General features: G+C 52.9%; 2 protein-coding genes across 3 annotated transcripts in view; one reads left to right on the forward strand and one right to left on the reverse strand.

The window, feature by feature from the left end:
* The first annotated feature begins 11,267 nt into the window (after positions 1 to 11,267).
* SH2B3 (SH2B adaptor protein 3) overlaps positions 11,268 to 25,996 on the forward strand; it is a 36,372-nt gene continuing 21,643 nt past the window's right edge. Inside the window, exons 1-2 of one of the 2 annotated variants that reach the window (XM_027575589.2) lie at positions 11,268 to 11,661; positions 21,712 to 22,503. In XM_027575589.2, coding sequence (XP_027431390.1) covers positions 21,739 to 22,503 — 765 coding nt within the window. In that variant the 5' untranslated portion in view covers positions 11,268 to 11,661; positions 21,712 to 21,738. The remainder of the gene's footprint in view (positions 11,662 to 21,711; positions 22,504 to 25,996) is intronic. The other variant, XM_027575590.2, reaches the window with a different exon arrangement.
* ATXN2 (ataxin 2) overlaps positions 22,510 to 25,996 on the reverse strand; it is a 136,321-nt gene continuing 132,834 nt past the window's right edge. The window contains exon 26 of the transcript XR_003516838.2: positions 22,510 to 24,904. The gene's annotated coding sequence lies outside the window, so the exon portion shown is untranslated. The remainder of the gene's footprint in view (positions 24,905 to 25,996) is intronic.

The raw sequence follows: 25,996 nt of genomic DNA on the forward strand, positions 1-25,996 counted from the left end.
CTGATGAGCAGAGCGTTTTCCTGCCCCCATAGTGCCCCAGCTTCTCTCAGCCTGCCCGGCACCTACTACTCCACACTTCCAACCCCAGGACCATGTCCTCGTCTCCTGTTTCAGGCATGAGAGACCCATGAGGGACTTTTTGTGGGGTATGGTTCCTGGGAGGCACCACTGGTGTTCTTGGGCAGGAGTCTCTCAGTTGCTAAGTGACTAAAAGCCACACACAAACAGGCTTCAACCAAAAAGAGAACTGGCTAGCCCACATGGCTGAGAAGTCTAAGAGTAACTGCTTTTCAGGTATGGCTGGATCTAGACGCAGATATCAACAGGACTCAGTTTCTCTGTCTCTGAGTTTTGCTTTGCTCTGAGTATATTCATTCCGAGACAGGATGGCCCTCCAGAAGCTCCAGGCTTATGTCCTCCCAGCTCTAAAATGTTAGAGTGGAATAAGACATTTTCTTGCTGTTCTGCCTGAGCCTGGAATTGATTCTCACTGGTCCACCTGCCCATCCTTGAACCAATCATTGGAGCAGGGATGGGAAGGTCAGCCCCAGGGAACATCTTGAACTGAGACCACATGGAAAATCAGGTACTGCTACCGTAGCAAGGGGAAGTCAGGCAGCCACCCTGATGGCCACCAGTCATGGGCAACCATCTCAAAACTGAAGAGAGCCCAGTTTGAGGAAAATGGAAATGTGGGGCTCAGCTGCTATCTGCACACGCCCTCAGCTTCCTACTTCTGTTTCCAAGAGTATTGCTGAATACTTCCTCCCTCCTCCCTCCTCTCCTCCTTTCTGCTCCTCCTCTCCTTGGTCCTGTGGCTCCTTCTGCCTCAGAGAGGTGAAGTAACTTGCCCAAGGTCACACAGGCAGCATATGTGGTAGAGTCCAGAGGCATCCCCAGGCAGCTGACCGCAGAGTCCTGCTCTGGGCTCAGGAAGAAGCCAAGGCCGAGGTGCTCCCCTAGCCCAGCCCCGGATAGCCCACAGAGGACACTGCAGCCTCCTTACACCCAGCGCCTCTGCCCTGTGGCTCCATTTTCTTCCTCCCTGGTAGCCGCTTTCTATCCCTCTCTGGGCATCTCAAGGTTTTACTCGCCAGAAAGGACCTGAATGCCCTGTGGCCATCCTTGAGGATAGAGCCTCTGCTGGACAACCTTCCCACCGCTCCTTTGGCTCACCTTGAAGCCATATTCAGTCACCTGATGCTGGCCAGGGGCTCACATGGCCACAGGCATGGTCACTGAGGTCTCAGAGCCACCCTGGCTGATCTGCAGGTGAGGAGTGGCCCACACTCATGTCACCTCCTCTGTCAGACCATCCCCAGCCTCTGCCAGGCTGGGGGTAGGAGACCAGCCTCCAGTAGCCCATTTTGGGGTTGAGACCAGCCTGTGGGGGACTGGAGGAATAGAGGAGACACATCTCCAAACCCCTCCAAACCTCACTCCTGTACCTAACCCTTTTTTGGCTACATTTTTTAAAAAATTGGGGTGAAATTCACATAAATTAATCCTTTTAAAGTGAACAATTCAGTGGCATTTACCACATTCACAAAGTTGTACAACCCCCACAGCTACCTAGTTCCAAAACATTTTCATCCCCACAAAAGGAAACCCCATACTTAGAATCAGACACTCCCCATCCTCCCTGCCCCTGACCCGGAACAAACAGCAATCTGTGTTCTGTCTCTGTGGATTTACCCCTTCTGCATATTTCACGGAAATGGAATTATACACTCTGTGACCTTCTGTGTCTGGCTTCCTTCACTCAGCACATTGGGGTTTTTTATGTGTGGGTTTTTGTTTTTGTTTTTTAATTCTATGTGAATTTGTCTTTTTTTTTTTTAAGTTTATTTATTGAAGTAATCTCTACACCCAACCTGGGGTTTGAACTCACAACCCCAAGATCAAAAGTCGCATGCTCCTCCAACCAAGCCAGCCAGGCGCCCCTTACTCAGCATATTATTTGGAGGGTCATCCATGTTGTATCGTATGTCAGTACTTCCTTTTTATGGTTGAGGATAGATCACATTTTGTTTGTCCATTCATCCACTGATGGACGTCTGAGTTGTTTCTACCTTTTGCCTCTGTGAATACTGCTACTATGAACGTTCATATACAAGTGTCTGTTTGAGTACTTATCATCAATTCTTTTGGGTCTATACTTTAGCTAACATTCTGATGCTTGTAGTGTAGATAAGGAAGGTTCGTATTCTCGGGTTCTCAGTCCCCTACCCCTCAGTGTAAAGGGAGGACCCAAGAACAGGTTTAGCTCATAATAACCAGCATCATTGATTGAGTGTCCTGTGCTTCACACATAATTTCATTTAATCTTCACAAATACTCTGTTAGGTAGGTATTATTCTCATCCCCATTTTACAGATGAGGAAACTGAGACTTAGAGAAATCAAGCCAGCGCGAAGATGACAGAATCAAGGTTCACATAACAACTGTGTGCTTTGGAATCACCATCCCCCAGCACCTACTTTTCATTTGGTCTCAACACAACATTTTGAAGCACCTGATGTGTGCCCGATTCGTGCTGCATGCCAGTGATTCAAAGGTGAGCAAAACATCGGCCTTACCCTCCAAGAGCTCAGAGTCTGGGAGTATACAGACAGATGAGTGAGTAACTGCACCATACGGGACAACCCCCTGTCCCTCAGAGGCTTGAGGCAGAGGGTGCCAAAGGAGGCCAGAGGAGGCAACATCCCCAGGGAACTAGAGTAGACTTCAAGCACAGATCATGTTTCAGGTGGTTTTGAAGGATGTATAGGAGTTTGCCAAGCAGAGTAAAGGGAAAGACAATGTCAGGCAGTGAAAATAGTGTGGGCAAAGGTCTGGAAACAGGAAGAAGGGGACAGAAAGAAGTCTGGTGTGGCCAGAGCACTGGGAGATTGGTGGATATTGTCTCGAGAGGAGGTCGCTAAGGATGAGACTGTGAAGGGGCCTGGTCTGTCAGGCTGAGGCTTTTGCATTTTATTCAAAAGGTAATAGGAGGCTTGGAATGTTTAGAGCAGGGGAGAGGCTTGGCACATAACTAAATTTGTGCCTTGGAAATTAACAACAACATTTATTGAGCACTTAACGCGTGTAGCAGGCACTTTTACATGAATTCTTTTAAGTTAATTTTCACTACGATCCTACGTGGGAGGTGGATCCCTCTTCCACATTTTACAAATGAGGAAACTGAGGCTCAGAGAGCCCCAGTCGCTTGCCCAGGGTGACCCAGCACTAAAGGAAGAAGCCAGACATTAAACCATGCCCCCAATCCGTGTTCTCGACCTTGGTGGCCATTTAACGGTGGATTGGAGGCATCAAACCTGGAGCCTGGGAGGCTTCCAGGAAGGCTTGGCCCCACTCCAGGAGGAGGGGCCCAGGGCTGGGCCGGCTTAGACCCGCACCTAGGGCTGCTCAGGACGCCGCTCCCCAGCCCGCCACCCCCAAGGATGCCACCAGGGGGCGCCAGAGCCGTGCGCAATTCGGCCGCCGCCGACCCGCAGCCTGGGACAGCGGCCAAGCTCGCGACCGGGAAGCTCGTGCGCCGCACGCTGATCCCGGGGCAGGGGTGGAGACCGAGGAAGTGTCAGGTTGTGCGTCCTCCGAGGAGCCATTAGGGCCTTTAATTACCGGGATTGGAAGTGAATAATTATCTGCAAGGCCTCAGGCCACTGAGTCACTTCCCCTCCGAAACCAGATTCCCGGGGCGGAAGTGGGGGCAGCTCGTGGCTCCCCAGGCCCGGCTGGGGGCCCTTGGGGTGGTCGCAGGGCGCGGGGCCGCCGCAGACGACTTTAGCCAAGGTCAGAATTCCGGGGCCTCAGTGCAAATGCCTGACTTGCACAGGCCACTTCACTGCTGTCGTGCCTCAGTTTCCTCCTCTGTCAAATGGAAGGAAACAACATTCTTCCCTTTATACAGTTGTTGGGAAGATTAAATCGCGAACCCATGGAAAGCCCTCAAAATAGTGTCTGGCATGTAATGCCCTAATAATGACTAATTCTGCCTGGGACTATCATTATTATCATTACTCGGGATGAGCCGGGGTTTTGCGATCGTTTAGGCCTTGAGTGCTGACCAGCTTTAAGTCACTTAGACTTACTGGTTGTGTGACGTGGGGCACAGCTCTTCACTGCCTTGTGCCTCTGATTCCTCATCTGAAAAATGGGGAAATTCCCAGCAAACCCCTCACAATGGGGTGGATTGCCTGTGATGGTCTCAGCTTGGTGCACACTTCCCGAAATGGAATCCAGATTATAAAACTGTTCATCCTTTTCTTAGGCAAGGACTTGGGGCAATTTGAGAGGTGCAGGCACTGGGAGGACAGAAAAGGGAACCAAGCCGCGGGAAGGAAGCAGGGGCTTGGTGGCGTCAGGCACCTGCCCTCAGCAGATTATACCCCTAGGCCCCGGGAATCTCACTGGAGAGTTCCGACTGCCCACGCAGAAAGAAGGGCCCAGTTACATAATCCTTTTCTGGCCAAGGACACCCTTTCCCGAACCTCCTAGCTCCTGCTGGATCTTGATGGGTGCGGAAACAGTTGGTTGGACACACACCCCCCCTCGCCCCGGCAAAGCCACCTTGAACTCTGTAGTAAATTACTCACCAACCTAATGGCTTGAAATGGTAAACATGTATTCTTTCATACAGTTCCAGAAAGTTAGGAGCTAGGTGTTTCTGGCTCAGGGTCTTTAAGGAGGTTGTAGTCAACACATGGGCTGGGCCTCCCCTCACCGGAAGGCTTGAATGGGACTTGGAGGAGCCACTTCCAAGATGGCGCACTCACATGGGTGCTGGCAGGAGGCCTCACTCAGTTCCCTACCATGTGGGCCTCTCCTAAAGCTCCTTGGGTGTCCTCACGACATAGTGGAAGAAAAAGAACCAGGGTGAGAGATGGAGAGTGACAGCAGCAGAGAAGGTCTGTTTGGTGGTCAGGGATCTCCAGGGAGTGAATGAAGGGAGGGATGGAAACATCTGGTGGAAGGGTATTCTGGGAAGAGGGGATAGCCAGTGCAAAGGCCCAAAGTGGGAGCATGAAGGTGAGTTTGAGGAACAGTGAGGAGCCCAGTGTGCTCTGGTTCTCATTTAATGCAGAACACTCCCTGAGCATACCTACTAGGGATTAAATGTCCTACACAATTTCACTTCCCTTTGCCCAACTATTATTATGCCCATTTTACAGACTGGGGGCACCGAGGCTCAGAAAATGGAGGTCTCTTACTAGAGGTCACACAGTAGTGCTGGGATGAAAGCCCAGGCCTAGAAAACTCCAGCACCAGCTGGGTCTTAGTCCCCTTGGGGGGGGGGTGACCTTAAACCTTCAGTCCATTGCATTTTGCCCCGATCCCCCCAGATTCACGTCCTTCACACATGCAGAATGCGTTCATTCCACCCCAATAGTCCCAGAGTCTTCATTCATTCCAGCATCAATTCAAAAGTCTAAAATCCAAAGTCTCACCCAAATCAGCTGTGAGTAAGACTCAACTTCCTCTCTGGCTGTGAAGTCAGATATGTTTCCAAAATGCAGTGGTGGGACTGACATTCCCATTCCAAAAGGGAGAAACAGGAAGGAAAGGAGAGACAAGTCCTGAGCAAGTCTAAAACCTTAAGGCTCCGGAATAATCCTCTTTGGCTAGATGCTCTACCATCCAGGCACACTGGGGCTGTGGTCCCTCCTTCTGGACTACTAGGGTAGGGTGGTTCTGCCTTCTGGACACACGGAGGTGGTGTTGCTGCCCCCAAAGATTTGCTGGGCGGTCGTTGGGCCCCTAAGGCTCTGCGCTGTTCTCGTGGCTTTGCTAGGTGCAGCCCCTGCCCCAGTACTCCAGGGCTGGAATTGCCAGAATCAGACGCAGGTAACCTACCAGCCTGGAGTCATAGGATCTCTGCTGGGCATTGACTTGGTGGCGGCTCTTTGCAGTGGCCCCCGTTCTCAAGGTGGCCCTCTGCCTGGGTGGGTCGTGCATGGGCAGCTCCTCTGAAATCTGGGTGGAGGCAGGCATACCCACACAGCTTTGCAGGGCACAGCACCCACCGCTGGAGACCAGCTGGAGCTACAGCTGGGGCTGCAGACGGGGGAGGTGGGGGAGCTTGAAGTGGCGGCCCCTCCCTTGAAATCCTCCTGCCACCCAAGCCCTTGAGGACCTCAAAGGGCCTCTGGGGTCATTCTTCTAATATCTTGGACTCTCTGCAGCTCTCTTCTTTTCTTCTGGGTCTCCACCAGAATCACCCTTAATGGTCTATTCATGGCACCCTGAATTTTTCCAGCCTCTAGCCACATCGCCCAGTGCCAAAGCTGCTTCTAGATTTCTAGGTATTTGTCACAGCAGCTTCTACTTCTCAGTACCGATTTTCTGTCTTAGGCCATTCAGACTGCTATAACATAATAGCATAGACCGGGTGTCTTCTAAACAACAGAAATGTATTCCTTACAATTCTGGAGGATGGGAAGCCCAAGATCAAGGCCCCAGCAGATTCAGCATCTGGTGAAAGCCCCCTTTCTAGCTCAGAGATTGTGGCTTCTGGCCGTAATCGCTCCTGGCAGAAGCAGAGAGGGATCTCTTTGGGGTCTCTTGTATAACCTTTTACATAGGTCATGAAGGCTCTGCTCTCACGGCTCAATCACCTCCCAAAGGCCCCACCTCTTAACACCATCACCTTGGAGGTTAGGCTTTCAACATGAGTTTTTGGAGGATATAAACATTCAGTCCATAGGGGGCAGACCAGGCACCCAGGCCTCCTCCTCACCTGTGGCTCAGACTTTGTTTCCAGTAGGGAGAAGATGGGTGTGCAGAAGCATATCTTACAGAGGTGGCCACCAAGATCTCTACTCACTAGCTGGGTGACCTTAGGCAACAGTCTTTACTCTCAAGCCCCAGTGTCCTCATCTGTAAAATGGGTATAAGGATCCAGTCCCCACAGAGCTGATCTCTGTGGCCATCATTCTTCACAACCACTCCCTGAGGGACATATGACTCACATCCAGTTATACATTACAATCAACACTCTGTTGGGCACGTGCTGTGTACATGGAAGTGCTATCCAAACTCCCAAGCCTTCACTGTAAGTTTTCTCATCAAATTCTCCCCGACAACCCAACCAAGCCAGCCCTGTGCCTGTCCCCATTTTACAGATGAAGAAATTGAGGCCTAGAGAGTCCAAGTGATCACCCAGCTAAGAGGATGCAGAACACAGAATTCTAAACCTGTCAGGGTGACCCCAGAGCCTTCATTCTTAATTAGGGGTCCCCCTCAGACAATGGTGTTCTGTCTTTGAAGTGGGGAGATTGTGATCAGGTCTTATGACTTCACTTTTCAATGACTCAGTTTCCTCATAATAAAATGGCGATAATAACAACAATAAGAGTACCTAGCCCAGGGCTGTCACGAGAATGAAATGAGTTAACCTATGGAAAATGTCCAGAGCTGCGCCATCCAGGAGGGAGATCACTGGCCACATGAGGCTGTTTAAATTTTAATTCATTAACATTACAGAAAGTTAAAATTTAGTTCCTCAGTGACACTTGCCAGATTTCAGGTGCTCAATAGCCTCGTGTGGCTAGTGGTGACCGTTTTGGACAAGTGCAGGTAGCATGTCTCCATCATCACAGAAAATTTCATCTGTCAGCACAGGTACAGAGCAGTGTCTGACATGAAGCAAGCCTTCATGACTGGTAATCATATTATTATTAATCCTAGATCATTAGCTATTATGATTACACTATTCTATTACTATTAATCCTCTTCTAGCCTACTGTTATTTTATTATTATTTAAAAAAAGTTTTTATTTGAGAGAGAGTGCGAGCGACAGCATGAGCAGGGGGGAGGGGAAGAGGGAGAGGGAGAAACAGACCCCCTGCTGAGCAGGGAGCCCAACACAGAGCTTGATCCCAGGACCCCAGGATAATGACCTGAGCCCAAGGCAGCCGCTTAACTGACTGAGCCACCCAGATGCCCCTATTTATTTTTTTTTAATCCTTTAACTATTAAGTGCTATTATTGGTCCTGGAACTGTTAACTATGATTACATTATTATTATTATATTATAGTCCTATAATATATAGTATATTATAGACTATTATTAGTCCTGGGACTGTTAACTATGATTGTTATTATTGTTTTTTTATAAGTTCATTTTTTTAGTCATCTCTACACCTGGTGTGGGGTGGGGCTTGAACTCATGACCCCGGGCTCAGGAATCACATGCTCTTCGCACTGAGCCAGCCAGACGTCCCATGTTACATTTATTACTAATCTTATTACTATCCTGTTAGTTGTTATTTATTGTTATTAATCCTGATACAATTTGCTACTATGGTAACTATGAATCCTAGACCTGTTATTATATTTATTGTTGCTACTGATATCCTATTGTTATTTTATATTTACTATTAGTTCTGTAATAGCTAACAGTAACTATTGTTATTTTTAATGAGCTCTATTAACTATTGTTACGTTATTATTCTATTGTTATTGATTCTTTTATTGTTAATCACATACTGGTTAACTTTTGTGTTGTTGTTATCAGTACCAGTTGTTAATATCATGTTAATGGTATTAATAAGCATTTAGTAATGTTGTCATTGGCTGCTGATTCGTCACTATTATTAATCCTGAGAGTCTCCAGCCCCTACTTGGCAGGCAGTAGGCGTTCTCCCGGTCGGTGTGAGAGCAAGGGCGGTGGGAACTGCTGGCTGAGACTATCTCGCTTGCTTCAGGGGAATTCGGATAAACCTCCTTCTCACTTTGGGCCCCAGGGACCTGTGAAGTGGGAGGAGCCACGGCAAGAAGAGGAAAATCGCAGTTCAAAGCAGGGGTGCTCTCAAATCTAGGGCAAGGCAACAGAAGGGGTTTTCTTTGTAAACCCTTTGCCTTTCTAAGGAAAAGCAGAAACAGAGTGAGAAGTCTCGATCGCGGAGAGAGCATTTGAAACAACCAACTGGACTCTGGAGGGGACGCCTGGCAAGAAGAAATTAAGCGAGAAGGGAAACCACTTTGGGCCTCAGAGAAATCTGGCACGAGAGAAGGCTTGCACTATGATTAAAAAGGGGAAGAACCACAAGTCTCCATTTAAGTCAGCAAAACTGCTGTCTGGGCAGTGAGAGGGAAAGTGCTTGTGGCTGGCAGATTTTAGCAACCAGTTGACAACTGCTGTGTACCTGCTGCTCTGTTGGCGCCACCTGGGAGCTGTGTGACTGCAGGCAGGTAACTGCTCTCTCTAGGCCTCAGTCTCCCCAGGTGCCATATAGAGATAATAATATGGAGTGATCAGTTTAGGCTTCCCTAATACCTCACCGCCTCCTCCCACATCCTCAGATGCTGTGTGAATGTTACCGGCGCACCTTCTAATGGGTTGCCAACTCCAGACTTTGCAGCTCAAATCCAAAGCTCAACAGGTCCTTCAAAAACCCTCCATGGCTCCCTATTATTCTCCAGATAATTCCTAAACTTGCCACCAGGACCTTCAAGCCTCCATGTGGTGGGCCTGCCTTTCCAACTTCATCTCCTCCCCTCTGTAAGCCTGAGTATCACACTGTCTTGACTTTCCTCAAATGCACCAAGCTTATTCCAACCTCAGGATCTTTGCACTCACTGTTCCTTTGGCCAGGAATGCCCTTCCTTTAGACTTTATTGTGCCCAGATGCTTCTTGCTGCAGGATGGGGGAAATGGGTGGTCTCGGCTCAAATGTTAGTTCCTCAGAGAGGTCCTCCCCAAGCCTCCAGTCTAAGACAGCCCCTTCCTACTGTTTATGTTTAACTGTTTTATCTTCCTCCCAATCCATTATCCCGTTTATTCATGTACTTATGCTCTGTGTCCCCTCACCAGAATGTCAGCTCCACCAAGGGCAGGCATATTTGTCTGTCTTGTTCACTGCTCTGTCTCCAGCACCTAGAACAGTGCCTGGCACACTGTAGGCATTTAACAAGTGTTTGTGGAAAGCACATGTTCATTGCTAGAGGTCTTTCAAGGTTATGGGATTTCAAGGATCCTACAGCAGACCAGCCCTGATCCCCATCTGGGTGGAGTCTGGAAATCCCCATCTTCTGGGGAACCCCTTTCTGCATCTCCAAGGGCAGAACTCAAGCCTGGTTAACAAACACACAGGTAGCAGTGCTTTCCCTTGGGCAAAGCCCAATGCTAAGTGCTTTAATGCATTGACTCATTGAATCCTCAGAGTAACTCAGTGGAGTGGGTACTCTTACTATTTCCATTTCACAGATGAGGAAATTGAGGTATGGAGAAGTCAGGTCATTTGCCGAAGGTTAGTATGAGGGGGAGGCAGCAGACTGGAGGAGTATGTTGTCTGGGAAGGGGTGATGAGGTTCCTGCAAGCTGGGGGCCTAATCGACTTGTTTCCTGTTGTGGGAGGGAGAGGAGTAGACATTCCTCTCTCCCCTCCCTCCCCTGTGTTGGGGGAAGGGCCTGGCTGACTGTATGCTCCACCTCAGACTAGGAGGCACCCCACTGTCAACCTCACCCCACATAAGGCCTGTAGAGAAAATGAAAGCACGGGGGACAGCAGAGAGGGAGGCCCAGAGGGCATAGGTGCCAGCGGTCCGGGAGGGCTTCCTGAAGAAAGATGGACTCCTGGGGTGGGGCCCCCCATAGTAGTGGCCCAGTAGCGGTCGGTCTACCCAGACACCCGTAACGGCAAGAGCCGAACCGAGGGTGGGGACAGAACCCGAATGAGGCGGGTCTAGGGCCGTGGCGGGTCGACTCAGTAGAGTCGCGGATAGTCGGGGCCGGGCGGGGTTGGGATCCTTCCCCGGGGGGGGGGGGGGGGTGATGAAAGCTGTGGTCGCTATTGCACGGACCCGCCCGGAGCGCGCAGATAAGGCCTTGCAGGAGGGAGTCGCAGGGGCGCGCCCCTCGAGGCCAAGGAGCTCGGCCCAGCCCCGCCCCCAGGCCCCGCCCCTCCTCCATCTGGCCCCGCCCCCGCCGCGCTGAGGCACCTGGGGGGTCTGCAGGCGCTAGGTGGGTGGGGCTAAGGTTGCCCCGCCCCCTCGGTCTTTCATTCCCTTCTTTAGCCTGCGCGAAGCGACATAGGGTGGGCGAGCTGTGGGCGTGGCTTGGCAAGGCCCGCCTCTCTCCGGGCTCGGCGTTTGAGACCCCAGGACCCGGTCAGCCCCGGCTGAGCAGGATTGATGGGCGGGGCCAGGTCCGGCCCCGCCCCCCAGGAGCTGTCCCCGCCGGCCGAGTGTGGTTCGCGGGCGGACTGGGGCGTGGTCTCCCGCGGCCCCGCCCACACTGGCCCCGCCCCTGTCGTGGCCGCCTTCCCCCGTCGGGCTCCGCTCACACAGCCGGTTCCTCTTTACATAACGGCGCGAGGCGGCATGGGCTCGGGCCACAGCCTCCGCCCGGCCGCCCGCCCGGACTGTCGCGGCCCGTGGTGGCGACGGCGGCGGCAGCAACAAAGTTTCCCCGGCGGCGGCCCAGGGGCGCATTCTCCCGCAACTGTCAAGCGCTGGCGGCGGAAATGATGAGGCGCTGGCCATTTTCCGAGCCCGGGTTTCCTGCCTGAGCCCCGCTCGAGCGAGCCGCGAGCCAGGAGCCGGCGCGCGGGAGAGAACGCGCGCGGGGCGGGGGCCCGCCCGCCCCCTCGGGATTTCGGGGGGCCGGGGGCGCGCGACGCCATGGGCCGGCCGGGCCCGGACCCCCTCTCTCTCAGGTAAACCCGCCGTTCCCGTCGCTCCCTCCTCCGGGACTGGGAGGGCTCTAATGGGGGAAGAGGAGGCCCCCTGCCCGGTTCTGTCCGGTGTCTGCGCACTCCCACAACAGCCTGAAATACTGTCCTGCCCCTGACCCGGATGGGGTGTTCAGGGGCAGCCCTTCTCCAGCTCCTGAGACACCCTCCCAGCCGACACCCCCACCCACACACGTGTTGGGGATGTAATAGGGGAGGCAGTGGGGAAGGCGCTGAGAGGGTATGGTTAATGCCCGCAGTCTACCCCTTCAAGTAGCCCAGTCAGGGCAGCAGTCCCCTTCAACTTGTGCGTGGTGAGGAGGGGTCCAGGGTCAAGCAATTGGGGTACCGTGAAAGTGAAAGTAGTCAAACGGAGGCTGTGAGGTTGGAAGAGCCCTCTGGGAGTGGGGCCACCTGTCCCTCCCCACTCTCCCAGCCCAGGCCATGTGGCTATGAGTGTATCTCTGGATTCTAGAAGCCCCTCTCCACAGTCCCCACACCTCAGAGGTGGGCCAGGCCAGGTGCCCCCAAGCCAGTGAGTTTGGGGTTTCACAAGGGTTCAAGGGTCCCAGAGCACAGTTCTCTTTGAGCTGGTGCCCTCACACCCCAGACCTGGAGCCCAGGTGAATCCTCCCATCCAAAAATAAGGGGGGGGGTGGTATTGCCTTATAGGTCAGCATGGCTGGGAGGGTAATTTCAGAGGCCTTTAATGCCTAGTGGAGAAATCCCCTCCCTTCCTTCCCTCTGACCATGGGGGCTTTTGGGATGATGGGGACTGCATTTGAGGAACTGGGGGGGGGGTCTGCCTGCTTGTCCTGCCTTTTTTTTTTTTTTCCCCTTTAATTTCCTCATTCTCCTGTTTCTCTTCCCTATTCCCGGCCACGATGATGTAGGTGAGGAGGTCACTGCCTGCAGCTGGAGGCCTCCAGGGAGGGGCATGGCCAGGCCTGACTGAGTGGGAGGAAGTGAAATTGGGCTGCGGGTGGGGGCCCCGGAGCAGAGGCCTGGCAGGGCGATGTCTGCAGGGCCAAGGTCCAACTTTGGGAGCAGGAGGGGCTGAGATCTGACCCCCACGCCCCTCGCCTGGGAGAGGAGCATCCCCTGACACCCACCAGCTGCCAGGCTCAGCTAGGGCAGCCAGCCCATCCTGCCTCCCCATTTATAATCCAGCTGCAGGGCCCCTGCCAGGCGATGGGCACATGGGTCTCCAGGGCTGTGGGCGCGAGTCATGTCTGGCTTTCCCATCACTGACCTGGCTGTCAGAGCGGAAACAGCTCTGGAGGCTCCCTGGGGCTGCGGGGGCTGGAGACCCAGCCCAAATGGGGGGAGAGCAGGCAGAGACCGCCTGGGCGGGTTGGGGTCAGCAGATGAGAGGCCAGGGCCCGCTTGGGAAGTTGGAAGGGTTTTTAATACACTTTTTCTGAGCCTTTTCCCACAACCCTCCTCTGGGAGGGAAAATCCTTCTGAGCCAAAGGGTGAACATTCCTAGAACTTGTGTGAGTCCCTGTGGACCAAAGAGCCAGCCAGCTGGGAAGGGGCTGGACTGAAGTACCAGCTGCTGGGGTTTGAGGACCTGCAGGGGCTCAGCATAGGTCCCATGCTCCCACTACTTCTGTCCAGCTGAGGACATGGGCAAGTGACACCTGTGAACCTCAGTTTCCCCCATGTGAAATGGCATAACAGGTCTGTGGTAGGGATTTAATGAGCCAGTGTGTGAAAAGCACCTGCTGCCTGGCAGAGAAAGGGTTCAATTACAGGTGGTGGTGGTTATTTTTTATCATTACCATGATTAGCGTGAGTTTGCTGGCTGTGGAATGTTTGTTCATCAGCATCCCTCGAGCACCTCCAGCATCTGTGCAGCTCTTGGGGGTCATGAGTCTTTGGGAGAAGAATTGCGAAGATGTAGGCAGGATGAGATGATGGTGCTTCCTGGCTATGAGGCCTTGTTTAACCATCTCTCTCAGTTTCCTCACCTGTCAAATGGATGTAATAAGAGTATCTAATTCTTAGGATCATTGGAACCATATGAGTGCATTTGCAAAGTGTTTAGAACATTTTGATCAGGAGTGGTAGTCGCAATAATGATAAGACTGTTATTTGTTGTGGATGTTAGCTCTGACTGTTCTTCTTGATCCTCCCAACCCCCATTCGTGTGAACCCTGGGGTTGATCCTTTCTGATAGAACTTTCTAGTACAAATCAGGTTCTGTAGAACAACTCCAGATATGGGGCTAGCCTGGGTCCAGCAGGCACAGGGTAGCCCTGCAGCAGTTCGGCTTTTGGGGGCCCTTGGATATCTTGGTCCAGCCATGTTACCCCAGGACACCCTCCATCTCCTGGATGGAGCCTCCCCAAGGGCAGAGGGGGTGGGGCTGGAGGCACTTGGAGAGACCTCCCAGTCCCGGCGCACCCCACTTTTGCAAGGGGTGCAAAAACCACTCAGTGGTATAAACCACTGAGTGCTGGGCCTCACCTGACAATAATAGATGATATTATTATTAATATTATTAAATGAGATGCCTCTCCCGTTAAATTCCCACTTCTTCCTAGTAGCAACATGGGTTTTGGAGCCAAATTCAGGATCTGCCAGGTTCTAACTGTGAGGCCTAGGGCAAATTATCAGACCTCTCTGGACCTCATCTGCTCAATGGGGACCAAGAGTCCCAGGCTCTCTGGGGTATATGAGCCTGTGTGTAAGCTAATATATGGAGTGTATGAGCCTGGCACAGTGTAGGGACTTGAACTGTGTTGGCTGTAATTGCTATGGCTCTGGGACCCTGGGCTTGTCCCTTAACCTCTGAGCTCCACTATCCTCCTCTACGACATGGGAGTACTAATGACTGCACGATAGGATTGTGTTGAAAAGAGGCATGCATAATGCCTGGCATGCAGTCAGTGCTCAATAAGTGTGCAGGGCTCAATTAGTGCCCCAGAGGGGACTAACACTTAATTGCCAGGTTTCCTGGGAAAATGGTCCCAAGGGCCCCCCCCCCCGCCTGCCCCCCGGGGGTTCAGCATCTTTGGCTGGGCGGGGCAGGAAGCTGCTTCCATCTGGCAGATGGGAGAAGCCTGCCTTGGAGTCCAGAGGTGTAATACAAGTGTCTTGTTCCCAGCCAGACCCTGTTCCCAGCTACCCGCCCTCCCTGAGGAAACTGAGGCGGGCAGTCTGCCCAGGGGAAGTGACTCAGCTGGGGTCACTCGCTGAGTCAGGCCTAATTGGACCCAGGAGCCCTGCGCCCCAGCTCCCTGGCTTCCGGGGGCCTGCAGTCCCTTGGAAACTGGGCAGGTCCAAAGGCCACAGCTGGACACCGTCTCACTTGGGCCCTAACCCCTGGGCAACCACCATTCCCAGCCAGGGCTCCAAGGTCCCACTGACCACCACTGGGCTTCTTGACCTGGTATTCTTCTTCCCAGTAGGGGCAAGGGGCACTTCCCCAGGAGAGCAAGTCCTCCTAGTGTCCCCCGGCCCCGCCCCGACCGGAAACCCAGCAGCTGAGCAGATGGCTGGAAGATTTTTCCTCCCACGCCACCCTGTCAGGGGTCGGCGAGGGGGGCCAGGCTGCAGGCTTCCTCGTGAGCCAGGCCGGGAGCCCCTGGGGGCCTGCCCGGATGTGGGCCCCCACCCCGGTTGGTGGGGGGGGGGAGGCTGCCCCTGCCCCATGTGTCCCCAGGGAGGCCTGGGAGGGAGGAAGTCTATGCCCTGCTCACCGGGAGCTGACTCACAGGGTGCCTGATGGAGGTGCTGGCCTTGTGGAGCTGGAGGACTGGAAATGTGATTGGGGGAGAGGGTCACAAAAGAGGGCCTTTGGCACGAATATGCCCTTTGAGAGCTGGCACTCTGTGTCCTCTCACAGAGAAGGCGAGGAGTGTGGGGGAGAGGTTCACCCTTCCTGACACCGCAAAGCACCATTGCAGGGTGCAGGGCTCGCTGAGGGCCCCCCCACCCACCGTAGAGTCTCACCCTTCTCAACTCAGGGGCAGTGAAGAGAAGTCACGTGCGGGGATGGTGGGGTGGGGCTGGGGCTGTCGAGTCGTGCCCAGGGATAGTCCCTGGCTTTCTCCTGAAGCCTAGCTGGGTAGGTGGTCGGGGTGTCAGGCTGGGCATGGGGACAGAGGAAAGCTGGAGGATACCTCCTGTTCTGGCGGACTGTGCCAGCCTGATCAATGTCCCTGAGCACTGGTGACCCTAGAGAGGGTGCATCAAGACTCCACGGACTGCCCAGTGATCTAGAGCAGAACCTACCTCTCAGCCTCCCCAGGACTTCAGAACCTTCACTCCCTACTTCGCATGGGCTTCTCCACAGTTTAGACAGCCTGAATGGTGTGAAAGAGCAGTGGGCTGACTGCCAGGCTGTGTGTGTTGGAATCCCCCCAACTCTCTGGGCTTCCTTGGGCAGAGGGTCTGGGCGCTGGTGAAGTTGGTACTGTAGGTGGGAAAAGTTGAAATGCTTGCTGTGGCCTGTGGTCAACCTGGAGGCCTCCCTGGAGGAGGTGTCTCCCTCTGAAGGTATGGGACTTCCTGCCCAAACATCTGTGAGTTGGGGGCAGGGGAAGCTGTGGACCTGGGGGAGGGTGGAAGCTCTGGACTGGCTCATTGTAACTTCATTTACCACAATTTATCCTCCCCAAGCCTTGGCAGGTGGAATTCCCACAGGTGGGTAAAGGCCTTCTCCGCACCTGGGCCTCATAATTAAATGGGAAATGTTAGCTTTCCCAGGTTACATTGTTACCCAGGGTGATTGGATAGAGGGGCTGAGGAGCCCCGGTCTCTGGGGTCGTGGGTTAGAGTGGGCCCCACAGCTCAGATTCTCTGCTTAGAGCCAGGATTCCCAGCTGTTCAGTGCCTCATTTCTCTCTGACTTGAGAGAGGGGCTCTCAAGAGAGGCTCGAGGGCCCCTTAGGATCGATACGCTTGAACAGGGGACACCAAGCTCGGGCTAAGGCTTTAAGGCCCTCACCAGGTTGCCCTCAGCAGGCACTCTGGTGGACAGAGTTGTCTTGAACTTGGGGTCCTGAGAGGCAGATCCATCCCCACTCTGGCCCAGGGCCCTAGGATGGGCATGGAGACAGCGATCTCCTTGTGTTTGCTGTGGGGACTTGGGGAGAAGGGGGTGCCAGGATTCCACCTTCCTGTTCCACATAACATCATCCTTGTCCCTTACCCCACTGTGGGATTTGGGAAATGCTGGAGCCCCACCTCCACACACATAGCTGGGAACTCCCTGCCCCAGAAGCCCAAGCTGATCAGGTGGGAGGGACTCTGTGCATGTGCAGGCACCTCTGTGTGAATCCATTCATCCCTTTGGCTGCCCAGGTTTCCAGTGCTCTGGTAGGTGGGGGGAGGGGAGAAGAGGGAGGAGGGGGCCGATAGAAGTGCCCCAAAGACCCCCCTACTTATATCCTCCAGCCTCAACCTAGAGGTTCCTGGGAACACTCAGGTGATTAATAAATGCTTTCTGCTAAGAGCTTTTCAGGCCCTAATCCCACAGTTGGTGTGATCTCATCAATTGCTTAGCATATAGTAAGTGTTCGATAAATGGCTACCACCAGGGCTGAGGCCCAAGAAGGGGACCACCTTCCTGCCGCCTGGCTGCCCGCCCAGCCAGGAAACCTCTGAGGCACGCCCCCTCCCGGACGTGGGCCACAGCTGAGTGCTCAGTGCTCTGACTGGTGATTTCCTGCCGGGAGCTCCTGCCTGGAGTAGCCTCTCCCCTGAGAAGGCCTTTTGTTCAGGCTCCCTTGACGCTCCCTGCTGGCCCAGCCCGCAAGGCCAGGCTCCCTCTGTGGCTTCTGTGACCTGAGGCCTGAAATTCTCTGGAGCGGGTGCCCCTCTCTGCTAACAATAATAGTAATAAAATAGCAACAGCCCCTTGTTTGTTGAGCCCAGGGCCCAGCATCCCACAGACCTCCGTCCTCAGAATGCTCCTAGTGAATGCCAAAAGCTGAACACTGGCCCATTTTACAGAGGGGGACACAGGCTCAGAGAGACAAGCCCCCTCTTCTGCACCGCAGAGCGAAGAAGTGGCAGAGGCAGGATGCGACCCCAGGTTTGGTTGGTAGCTCTGGCGCAAGAGCTCATCTGGGTGGTGGGGAGATCCCGGTGGGCTTCTCAGAGCCTCACAGCCCTTCTGTTTGTCCTTGTTGGTCAGGAGCATAACTCCAAGAACATGACTGTCACCCCGCAGCCCGCCTCAATCCCAGCAGTTCATTAATTCATACAGGTAATATTTCTGACCAGGCCTTGGGGGTGAGCAGGAGTGAGATGGACTCTCGGCCTTCCAGGGGCAAACAGCCCTGGTTGAGGGCACAGGGCAGTGAGCAGTTCTAATCCCAGCTGTACGCCTCACTGGCCGTGGGGCTCTGCGCAAGCTATTCTTCCCATGCCCTGGCTTTTTTACCTATAAAATGGACATATTGATAAGACTCCTCTCTACCCTCCAGTGGAGATTAGTAAATATATATGCAAAGTGTTTAGCACAGAGCAGGGCATATAGAAAGTCAGAAATAGTGTCATTTGTTTTGTTTTTAAAATTGTATTTCTAAAAATGAGATAGGATTGGGACGCCTGGGTGGCTCAGTCGATTAAGCATCTGCCTTCAGCTCAGGTCATGATCTCCGGGTCCTGGGATTGAGTCCCTCATCGGGCTCCCTGCTCAGCGGGGAGCCTATTTTTCCCTCTTCCTCTGCCTGCCGCTCCCCCTGCCTGTGTTGAAGCTTAAGAAATAAAATTGAGATATGATGGACATATATTAGTTTCAGGTATACAGCATAATAACTAGACCTCCTGTGATCATTTTACAATGTATAAAAATGTGGAATCATTGTTTTTAAATTTGTACCCTGTGGCTGTTTTCCTGACCACCTGGTGCGTTCCTGACCACCTGGTGCGTTGGGGACCTGGAGAGAGGGGCTAATGCCTCCTGACTCCTGCAGGATCTGAATGAGAAGTTTATGTCCCTCCTCTGGATCTCACTCCTTCGTTCAATATACATGAGGAAAGTGAGTCTTCCTCATGGTGTGCATTCAGGCACTGATCAGGCATTTTGGGGGTGGCTTCTGTGGGGGTTTCTATTGCCAGCAATGGGACCTCCCCGTACTTCAGTTTCTCCATCTGTAAAATGGGAGCAATTATAGGCCCAACTTCCTAGGGCTGTCATGAAGCCTGGGAGAGTTAATGCTTTGCAAAAGCAGTTAGAAGAATGCCTGATGTCTAGCGAGTGCTTGGTACACACTGCTCTTCTGATGGGGGAACTGGAGTAGGAGGTGTGGTGAGGAGGGCTGCCAGCCATCACCTGGGCAGTGGGGAAGCACGGAGCCGGCGCACTGTTCCAGGAAGCCTCCTTCCAAGGTTGGGCCCTGATCTTGGGCATCGGGACTCCGGGGTACCCATGAGGTGCGTTGGCCCAGTGAGAGGTGGTTGTCGGTGGGTGCTGGCCACCATGCGTCGTCTGCCAGAGGAGCCAGAGGGTGCAAATGCAGCTGATCTCCTGTATCCATACATTCATTCACACAGTGGGCATTTATTGAGCTCTTGCTGCATGCTAGGAACTGGGGCTGGCACAGGGAGCAGATTGTGAAGCTCAGTCTGGTGGGGAGATAGCCACTAATTTAAAAATCACAGCTATTTTTTTTTAAAGATTTAGAGGGAGTGAGTGCACATGGGGGGAGGGGCAGAGGGAGAGAATCTCAAGCAGACTCGATTGGGGGGGGGGGCTCGATCTCACAACCCCGAGATCATGATCTGAGCTGAAATCAAGAGTCAGACGCTTAAATGACTGAGCCAGCCAGGCTTCCCTAAGTAATCCTAGCTATTGAATGCTAACTGTGACCAGAGTGCTGAAGGAGAAGTTCAGTACTTGACTCGGTAGGTGGGCTCATGGAAGGCTTCTCGTGTGTGAAGCTGGAAGCTGACCGAGAGCAGGCAGGGCAGAGGGAACACCGAAGGCAAGGCCCAGAGGCTGCAGCCAGCACGAGTGGCGGCGAATCACACAGGGTCTCATAGGTGGACAGGAGCTTGGGTCAGGAATCCGAGAGCTTTCTGGGCCCCCTAACCTGTGAAAACAGTGCTTGCCTCACCTGTGTGGAGGCAGGGGTGTGGGGTGGCCATGGGGTTAACTAAGGACAAATCACACACACATGCAGGTAACACCCTCCACACACACACGCATGCGCGCACCTTCACAGGTGCAGGGTGGTTTTCTTGGAGTGCGGTGATCAAGGGCACATGTGGCTCCTCTCCCTTCCCTTCTGCCTGGCCGCTTTCATTGACTACTGTGTGCCAAGTGCTTACTGTGACTAGGTTTCCACCTTCCTCACTGATGCAGACACTTACTCTGCACTGTCTGGGGTGTCCTGCTGGAGTCACTGCAGGGTTGCCACCATAGCCTGGAGAGGGTATTGTCCTTGCAGCTGCCCTGCAGGTCTGCCCCGCCCTGACCCTGCACAGGGTCACACAAATAGAAGGTGCCTGTGCAGTGGTGTGTGGGAGAAAGAACCTCAGTTTCCAGGTCCAGGTCTCCACCCTGAGTGCCTCTCAAGGACTCCTTATAACCGTTTAATGAGGTGGATATGATGGTGCTCCGCATTTGGCAGATAAGGAAACTGGGGTTCAGAGAGGTCCAGTCAGGTGTCAGAGGTCACACAGCCTCTACGTACGTGAATAGTGTAGCCCCAGGAGCAAAGGATTTGTGTCTGGTTCACTGCTGTATCCCCCAGGGCCTAGCACGGTGCCTGACATAGAGTAGGCCCTCAGTAATAGTTTTTTATTGGGGAGCATGGTGGTGGAATGAGCAGCCATCATTACGGGGCCCCGAAAGGGGCCCAGGCCCAGCCAGGCTTAGTTGGAAGGAAGGACGGTATTATTGATTGTAACTTTAACTAGAGAGGTCCAGGGTTCAGCACCTCGGACAGCAGAGGGTAGGGGGCTTCTGCCTTTTTGATTGTGTGGTGCCAAAGGAGGAGCCATGGGGGTGGGAGGAGAGGGAGCCCCAAGTGGGATGGGTAGGCAAGGGTCTGCCTGTCCTGACATCCCCCCCCCCACATCGGAGCAGGAAATACGTTTGCACTCCTTTGTGAGTCTTGTTAATTGATTCCTTTTTATTCATTGTATTTTCACCAATGATACACTCTCATTGTAATAGTTAAATAGTAACAGCCAGCCTTTAGTAGGCTTTTCCTAAGTTCTAATGTGTTTATATTTATTAACTCAGTTAATCCTCAGCACTCCTATAAGGCAGCTCCAATTGTGTTCCCCATTTTACGGATGGGGAAACTAAGGCAGAGAGAAGTCAGTAACCCAGTCACATAACTAGTAAGGCGCAGTGCTGGCATTTGAACACAGGCTCTGTGTTCTTTACCATATTTTCTAGAGGCAAGTAGCAGCAGTATTCCTTGGTTACTGTTATCCCAAATCTGGTTCTTCCCCAGAGGTCACCACTGTTTCTGGCGGCTTTGCTCCAGCCACACCTTCCTTGCCCACCACTTATACACATTTACACGCACATAAAAATTGGTAATTTGGTTTTGTGTGTGTGCACGTAAATGGGATCACAGTCTGCACTGTTCCATGGTTTGCCTTGGGGATCTCCCTGGGGTGGTAGCGCAGACTTTCCTCTACCTTTTCCACTGCTGCAGAATATTCCAGTCTGCAGATGTATCACCGTTTGCTTTAGTTGCCTCTGATGGGCATTAAGTTGTATAAACATCAAAGCCGAAAACATCTAGCAGGGGATTGTCTTGTACCTGCCTCTCTGCACATTGCAAGCAGACATTCTCTTGAATACTTGAAAGTGGCATTCCTGGGCCTGAAATGGATCCTGCTAAATTGCCCTCCAAAAAGGCTGTTATCTGTTAACAGAACTGGCAGCGTTGTCGGAGAGTGACCATTTCGTGGCACCTTCACCAGCACCGGGTATTATCGGTCATTTCCGATTTCTGACGTTGTGCCTGGTGAATAACCTGTCTTGCGGTGGCGAGTTTAGTCGTTTGGTCACCTGCCTGCTTACTCCTTTGTCGCCCACCCCACTGTGTCTTTCAGCCTGGCCGCCCCACCTCGGTCTCCGCCATGAACGGGCCCACCCTGCAGCCCTCCTCGGCCTCCTCCGCGTCTTCCCCCTCCTCGTCGGCAGCGTCGTCGCCGTCCCCGCGGGGCTGGAGCGAATTCTGCGAGCTGCACGCGGTGGCCGCGGCCCGGGAGCTGGCCCGGCAGTACTGGCTCTTCGCGCGCGAGCATCCGCACCACGCGCCGCTGCGCGCGGAGCTCGTGTCGCTGCAGTTCACCGACCTCTTCCAGCGCTACTTCTGCCGCGAGGTGCGCGAGGGCTGGGCTCCTGGGCCGCTGGGATCCCGGGCCGCGCCGCCCGCTCGTGACTACCGGGACACGGGCCGCGGGCCCCCGGCCAAAGCTGAGGCAGCCCCGGCCGACTCGGGCCCGGGTCCCGCCGCCCCGGCGCTGCCCAAGGCCCGCAGCTCGGAGGAGCTGGCCCCGCCGCGACCGTCAGCCGCCTGCACCTTCCAGCACCTGCGCCACAGCCTCCGCCACATCCTGCGCCGCGGTTCGGCTGGGGAGCTGCCCGCCGCCACCGGGGCCGCGGGGGAGGCGGGCGAGGGCCCGGCCCGGCCCGGCCTGGCCAGGAAGCTCCTGCCCTGGAGCCTGGCCCGCGAGCCGCCGCCCGAGGCCCTCAAGGAGGCGGCGCTGCGCTACAGCCTGGCGGACGAGGCGTCCATGGACAGCGGGGCGCGCTGGCAGCGGGGGCGGCTGGCGCTGCGGCGCGCCCGTGGCCCCGACGGCGGCGCGCACTGCATGCTAGAGCTCTTCGACCCGCCCAAGGTAAGCTCCCCGCGCGACAGCCCTGCGGGCGGCCGCACAGCACCCAGAGGAAAGCATGCCTTTTAAAAAGTGAAGAGTTTCTTTTAGACCATTTTAGATTTGCGGAGAAGTTGCAGAGATGGCCCAGGGTTCCCTCGTACACCACACGCAGCCTTGCCTAATGTTAGCATCTTACGTTACTGCGTGCATTTGCATAACCCAGGCACCAGCGTTGGCCACTAGTATTAAGGACACTCCGCGGTTTCTTTGGATTTTGCTAGTTTCCCCTAACATCCCTTTTCTGTTCCAGCATATACCATATTAGATTCGGTTGTCATGTCTCTTTAGGGGCTTAATGGCTTTGATAGGTTCTCAGGCTTTCCTTGTTTCCCATTATAGTTTTGAGGAGTACCCATCAGGGATTTTGTGGAGAGTCCAGAGACACCGTATATGGGCGTCATGTGGGCTGTGACAGGGCGGTCCAGCTCCTTGACAACCCTGACCCAGATGGACCATGACAAATAGGGGTTTTTCTAGAGGGTTCAAAACTGTCATTTTGATTCCTTTGCATGTCTCATGATTTGTGGATGTCCATTTTCAAGTGTTAAAAATTCTGTTTCTTTTTTGACAACTTGAATTCAGCTCTGCAGATGAGGCTGGAGGGTCGAGGTGTTCCAAACACCGGACAAGCTCTATCTTTGACTCAGGTCTATCAAGTTGATGGGACCACGTGGCTTTCATTTAATTCCTTTCTCTTTCCGTTATGCTGCTAGAGAGTGAGCAAAGCAGATGTGGTCCTGGCCCTGGGAGGGTCACAGTCTGAATGGAAGAGACTTAGTTATTCATTCATTCAACAGATATTTATTGAGCGCCTACAGTGTACCACACAGACGCTGATGCTGGGGACCTGGCATCTTAGAGCTACTGAGGAATAAACCTACAACTGAACATGGAATTATAAATTCTACACGGTGTTCTAAAGGAAGAGCAATGGGGCCTCTGGGAGTATCACTGAGGGGCCCCAATTTGGTGGTTGGGATAGGGTGTTGCCAAAGAATCCTCGTGTGAAGTAACCTTTAAACTTCGGCACCGTGTCCCATGTGTACACAGCAATGGGTGTGTGAATTGGAAGCTTCACAAGTATTGCCATCTTTGCACACACCCAAGTGACCCAGTACCCAGGGGCTCCCTCCCGCCCCCTCCAAGTCAGTAACCCCAGCCACCCCCTCCTCCCACTGACTCCTACTCTACGGATTACATTTCTTTGTTCTTGAACTTCATACAAATGGAATCACACAGCATGTTGCTTTTGCTCAGCAGAATGTTGTAGAGACTTGTTCATGTTCTCGTGTGCATCAGTAGCTGGTTTGTATGGATGTATCACACGTAGCTTATCCATCCACCTGCTGATGGGTATTTGGATTGTTTCTACTTTGGGAGTCTTATGAATAATGCTGTTATGAAATTTGGGTATAGTTCTTTGTGTGGACATGTTGTCTCAGGGAGATTCCTAGAGGCCTTGCTAGGCCATATGGTTAAGTGCCTGTTTGTAAGAACCTTCCATATTTTTTCCAAAGTGGCTGCATGATCTTATGTCCCCACCGGCAGTGTATGAGAGTCTTTTTCCATTTCACCCCTGCTAGTGGATGTGTACTGGTTTCTCATTGCGGCTTTAATTTGCATTTCCCTGATGACTCATGAGGTTAAGCACCTTTTCATTTGTTTATTGGCCACTGGAATTAACTCTTTTGTGATGTGCTTGTTATTTTTATTGAGTTGTCTGTTCTTATAGGAGTTTTTATATATGCTGGATTGTAAATATCATCTCCGATTCCGTGGGTTGCCTTTTTTCTTCTTTAATGGAATCTTTTCATGAACAGAAGTTCTCAATTTTAAGTCCAGTTTATCAGTTGCTTTCCTTTATAGTATTTTGTGTCCTGTTTAAGAAAACTTTGCCTACCCAGTTTCATGAAGATCTTTCTTGTCTTTTCTTCTGGAAGCTTTATTTTTGGGCCTTCACATTTTGGACCAAGATCCATCTCGAATTAGTTTTTATGTACGGTGTGAGGTAAGGATCATAATTCTTCCAGTTGTTCCAGCACGATTTGCTGATGTGACCATCTGTTGGATTGCAATGCTGCTTTTATCCTAAATCCAGTGTCCATCGGTGTGCTTCTGGAAGACTCTCCCTTCTGTCCCCTTGGCCCATGTGTCTGTCCTTAGGCCAACACCACACTGTCCTAATTGCCAAAGTTTCATAGTAAGCCTTGAGCTGGTGACTTTTGGACCACAGTCTTAATCCTGAGTGAAGAATCTCTGTCAGGGCGCCTGGCAGACTCAGTCGGTAGAGCATGTGACTCTTGATCTCGGGGTTGTGAGTTCAAGCCCTACTCTGGACGCAGAGATGACTTAAAAATTAAATCTTCAAAACAAAAAAAGAATCAGTGTTTCAGGCAGAGGGAACAGCACAGGCAAAGGCCCTGACATGGGCATTCTGTGTGTTTTGAAGAATATAACAGAAGAGGCTGGGGTGGTGGGAGCACAGAGAGGGAAGATGGAGCACGGGGAGTATGTGTGGTTAGAGGGTCCCGTGAAGAGTTAGCATTTTATTCCAAACACAACGGGAAGCTGTTGGAAAATGCAAATGCAGATAAAAACTGTTTTCTCATCATTTTTAAAGTCTTGAGGTTATGACACCATGAAAGGCAAATAACATCCAAAACACATGGTCTTATCTGTGTGACAGCATGGGGTCCCTATAAAACTTCACTTTAAAAACAGCTTCTGGGGTGCCTGGCTGGCTTAGTCAGGAGCATGCAATGCTTGATCCTCAGGGTCGTGAGTTTGAGCCCCATGTTGGGGGTAGAGATTACTAAATAAAAGCTTAAAAAATACAAATAAAAAATAAGTTAAAAAAACTTCCACTTTTAAAATAATCCATCTTGGAAAACCAGGTGTCACGAGTCAAGTGGACCTGAGTTTAAATAATGAATTAGTTTTTTTCCCAGTTCTGGGGCCGTAGGCAAGTGACATCACCTCTCTGAGCCTCAGTGTCCTCCTCTGTACAATGGGGCTACTCACAGTTCTCACCTTATGGTGCTGTTGCGTTAATTGGGATAGCCCATGGCCCAGGGAGCACTAAGTGTTACTGCTCCTTGCTGTCATGGTAATGACTTTGGAATGGAGAACACGGATTTATTCCCAGTGCTGGTCTGGGTCCTCAGTGCCCAACTGGGAGGTGCCACCAGGGCCCCTGTTCTTCAGGAGCCCCGATGGTGGGGCCCCCGTTGGAGCCCTGAGGACTCAGAAGTGGTGTTTTGGCCCCTGTGAAGTCGAGGTCTGGGGGAGGGCAGCTGGGGCCCTGGGGCTCTGTCCTAGGCTTGGTGGTTGCTCCAAGACCTGGGGTGTCCTCCCACAAAGTGAGCAGCCCTGGTAGGGCCTCTCCCAGCCCCCCGCACCAAGTATCTGGCTTGGCGGAGCAGCCCAGCTCCACCAGCCTCCAGCAGCTCCCCAT

Source organism: Zalophus californianus, chromosome 14, assembly GCF_009762305.2.
Source record: "Zalophus californianus isolate mZalCal1 chromosome 14, mZalCal1.pri.v2, whole genome shotgun sequence".
Lineage (NCBI taxonomy): Eukaryota > Metazoa > Chordata > Mammalia > Carnivora > Otariidae > Zalophus > Zalophus californianus.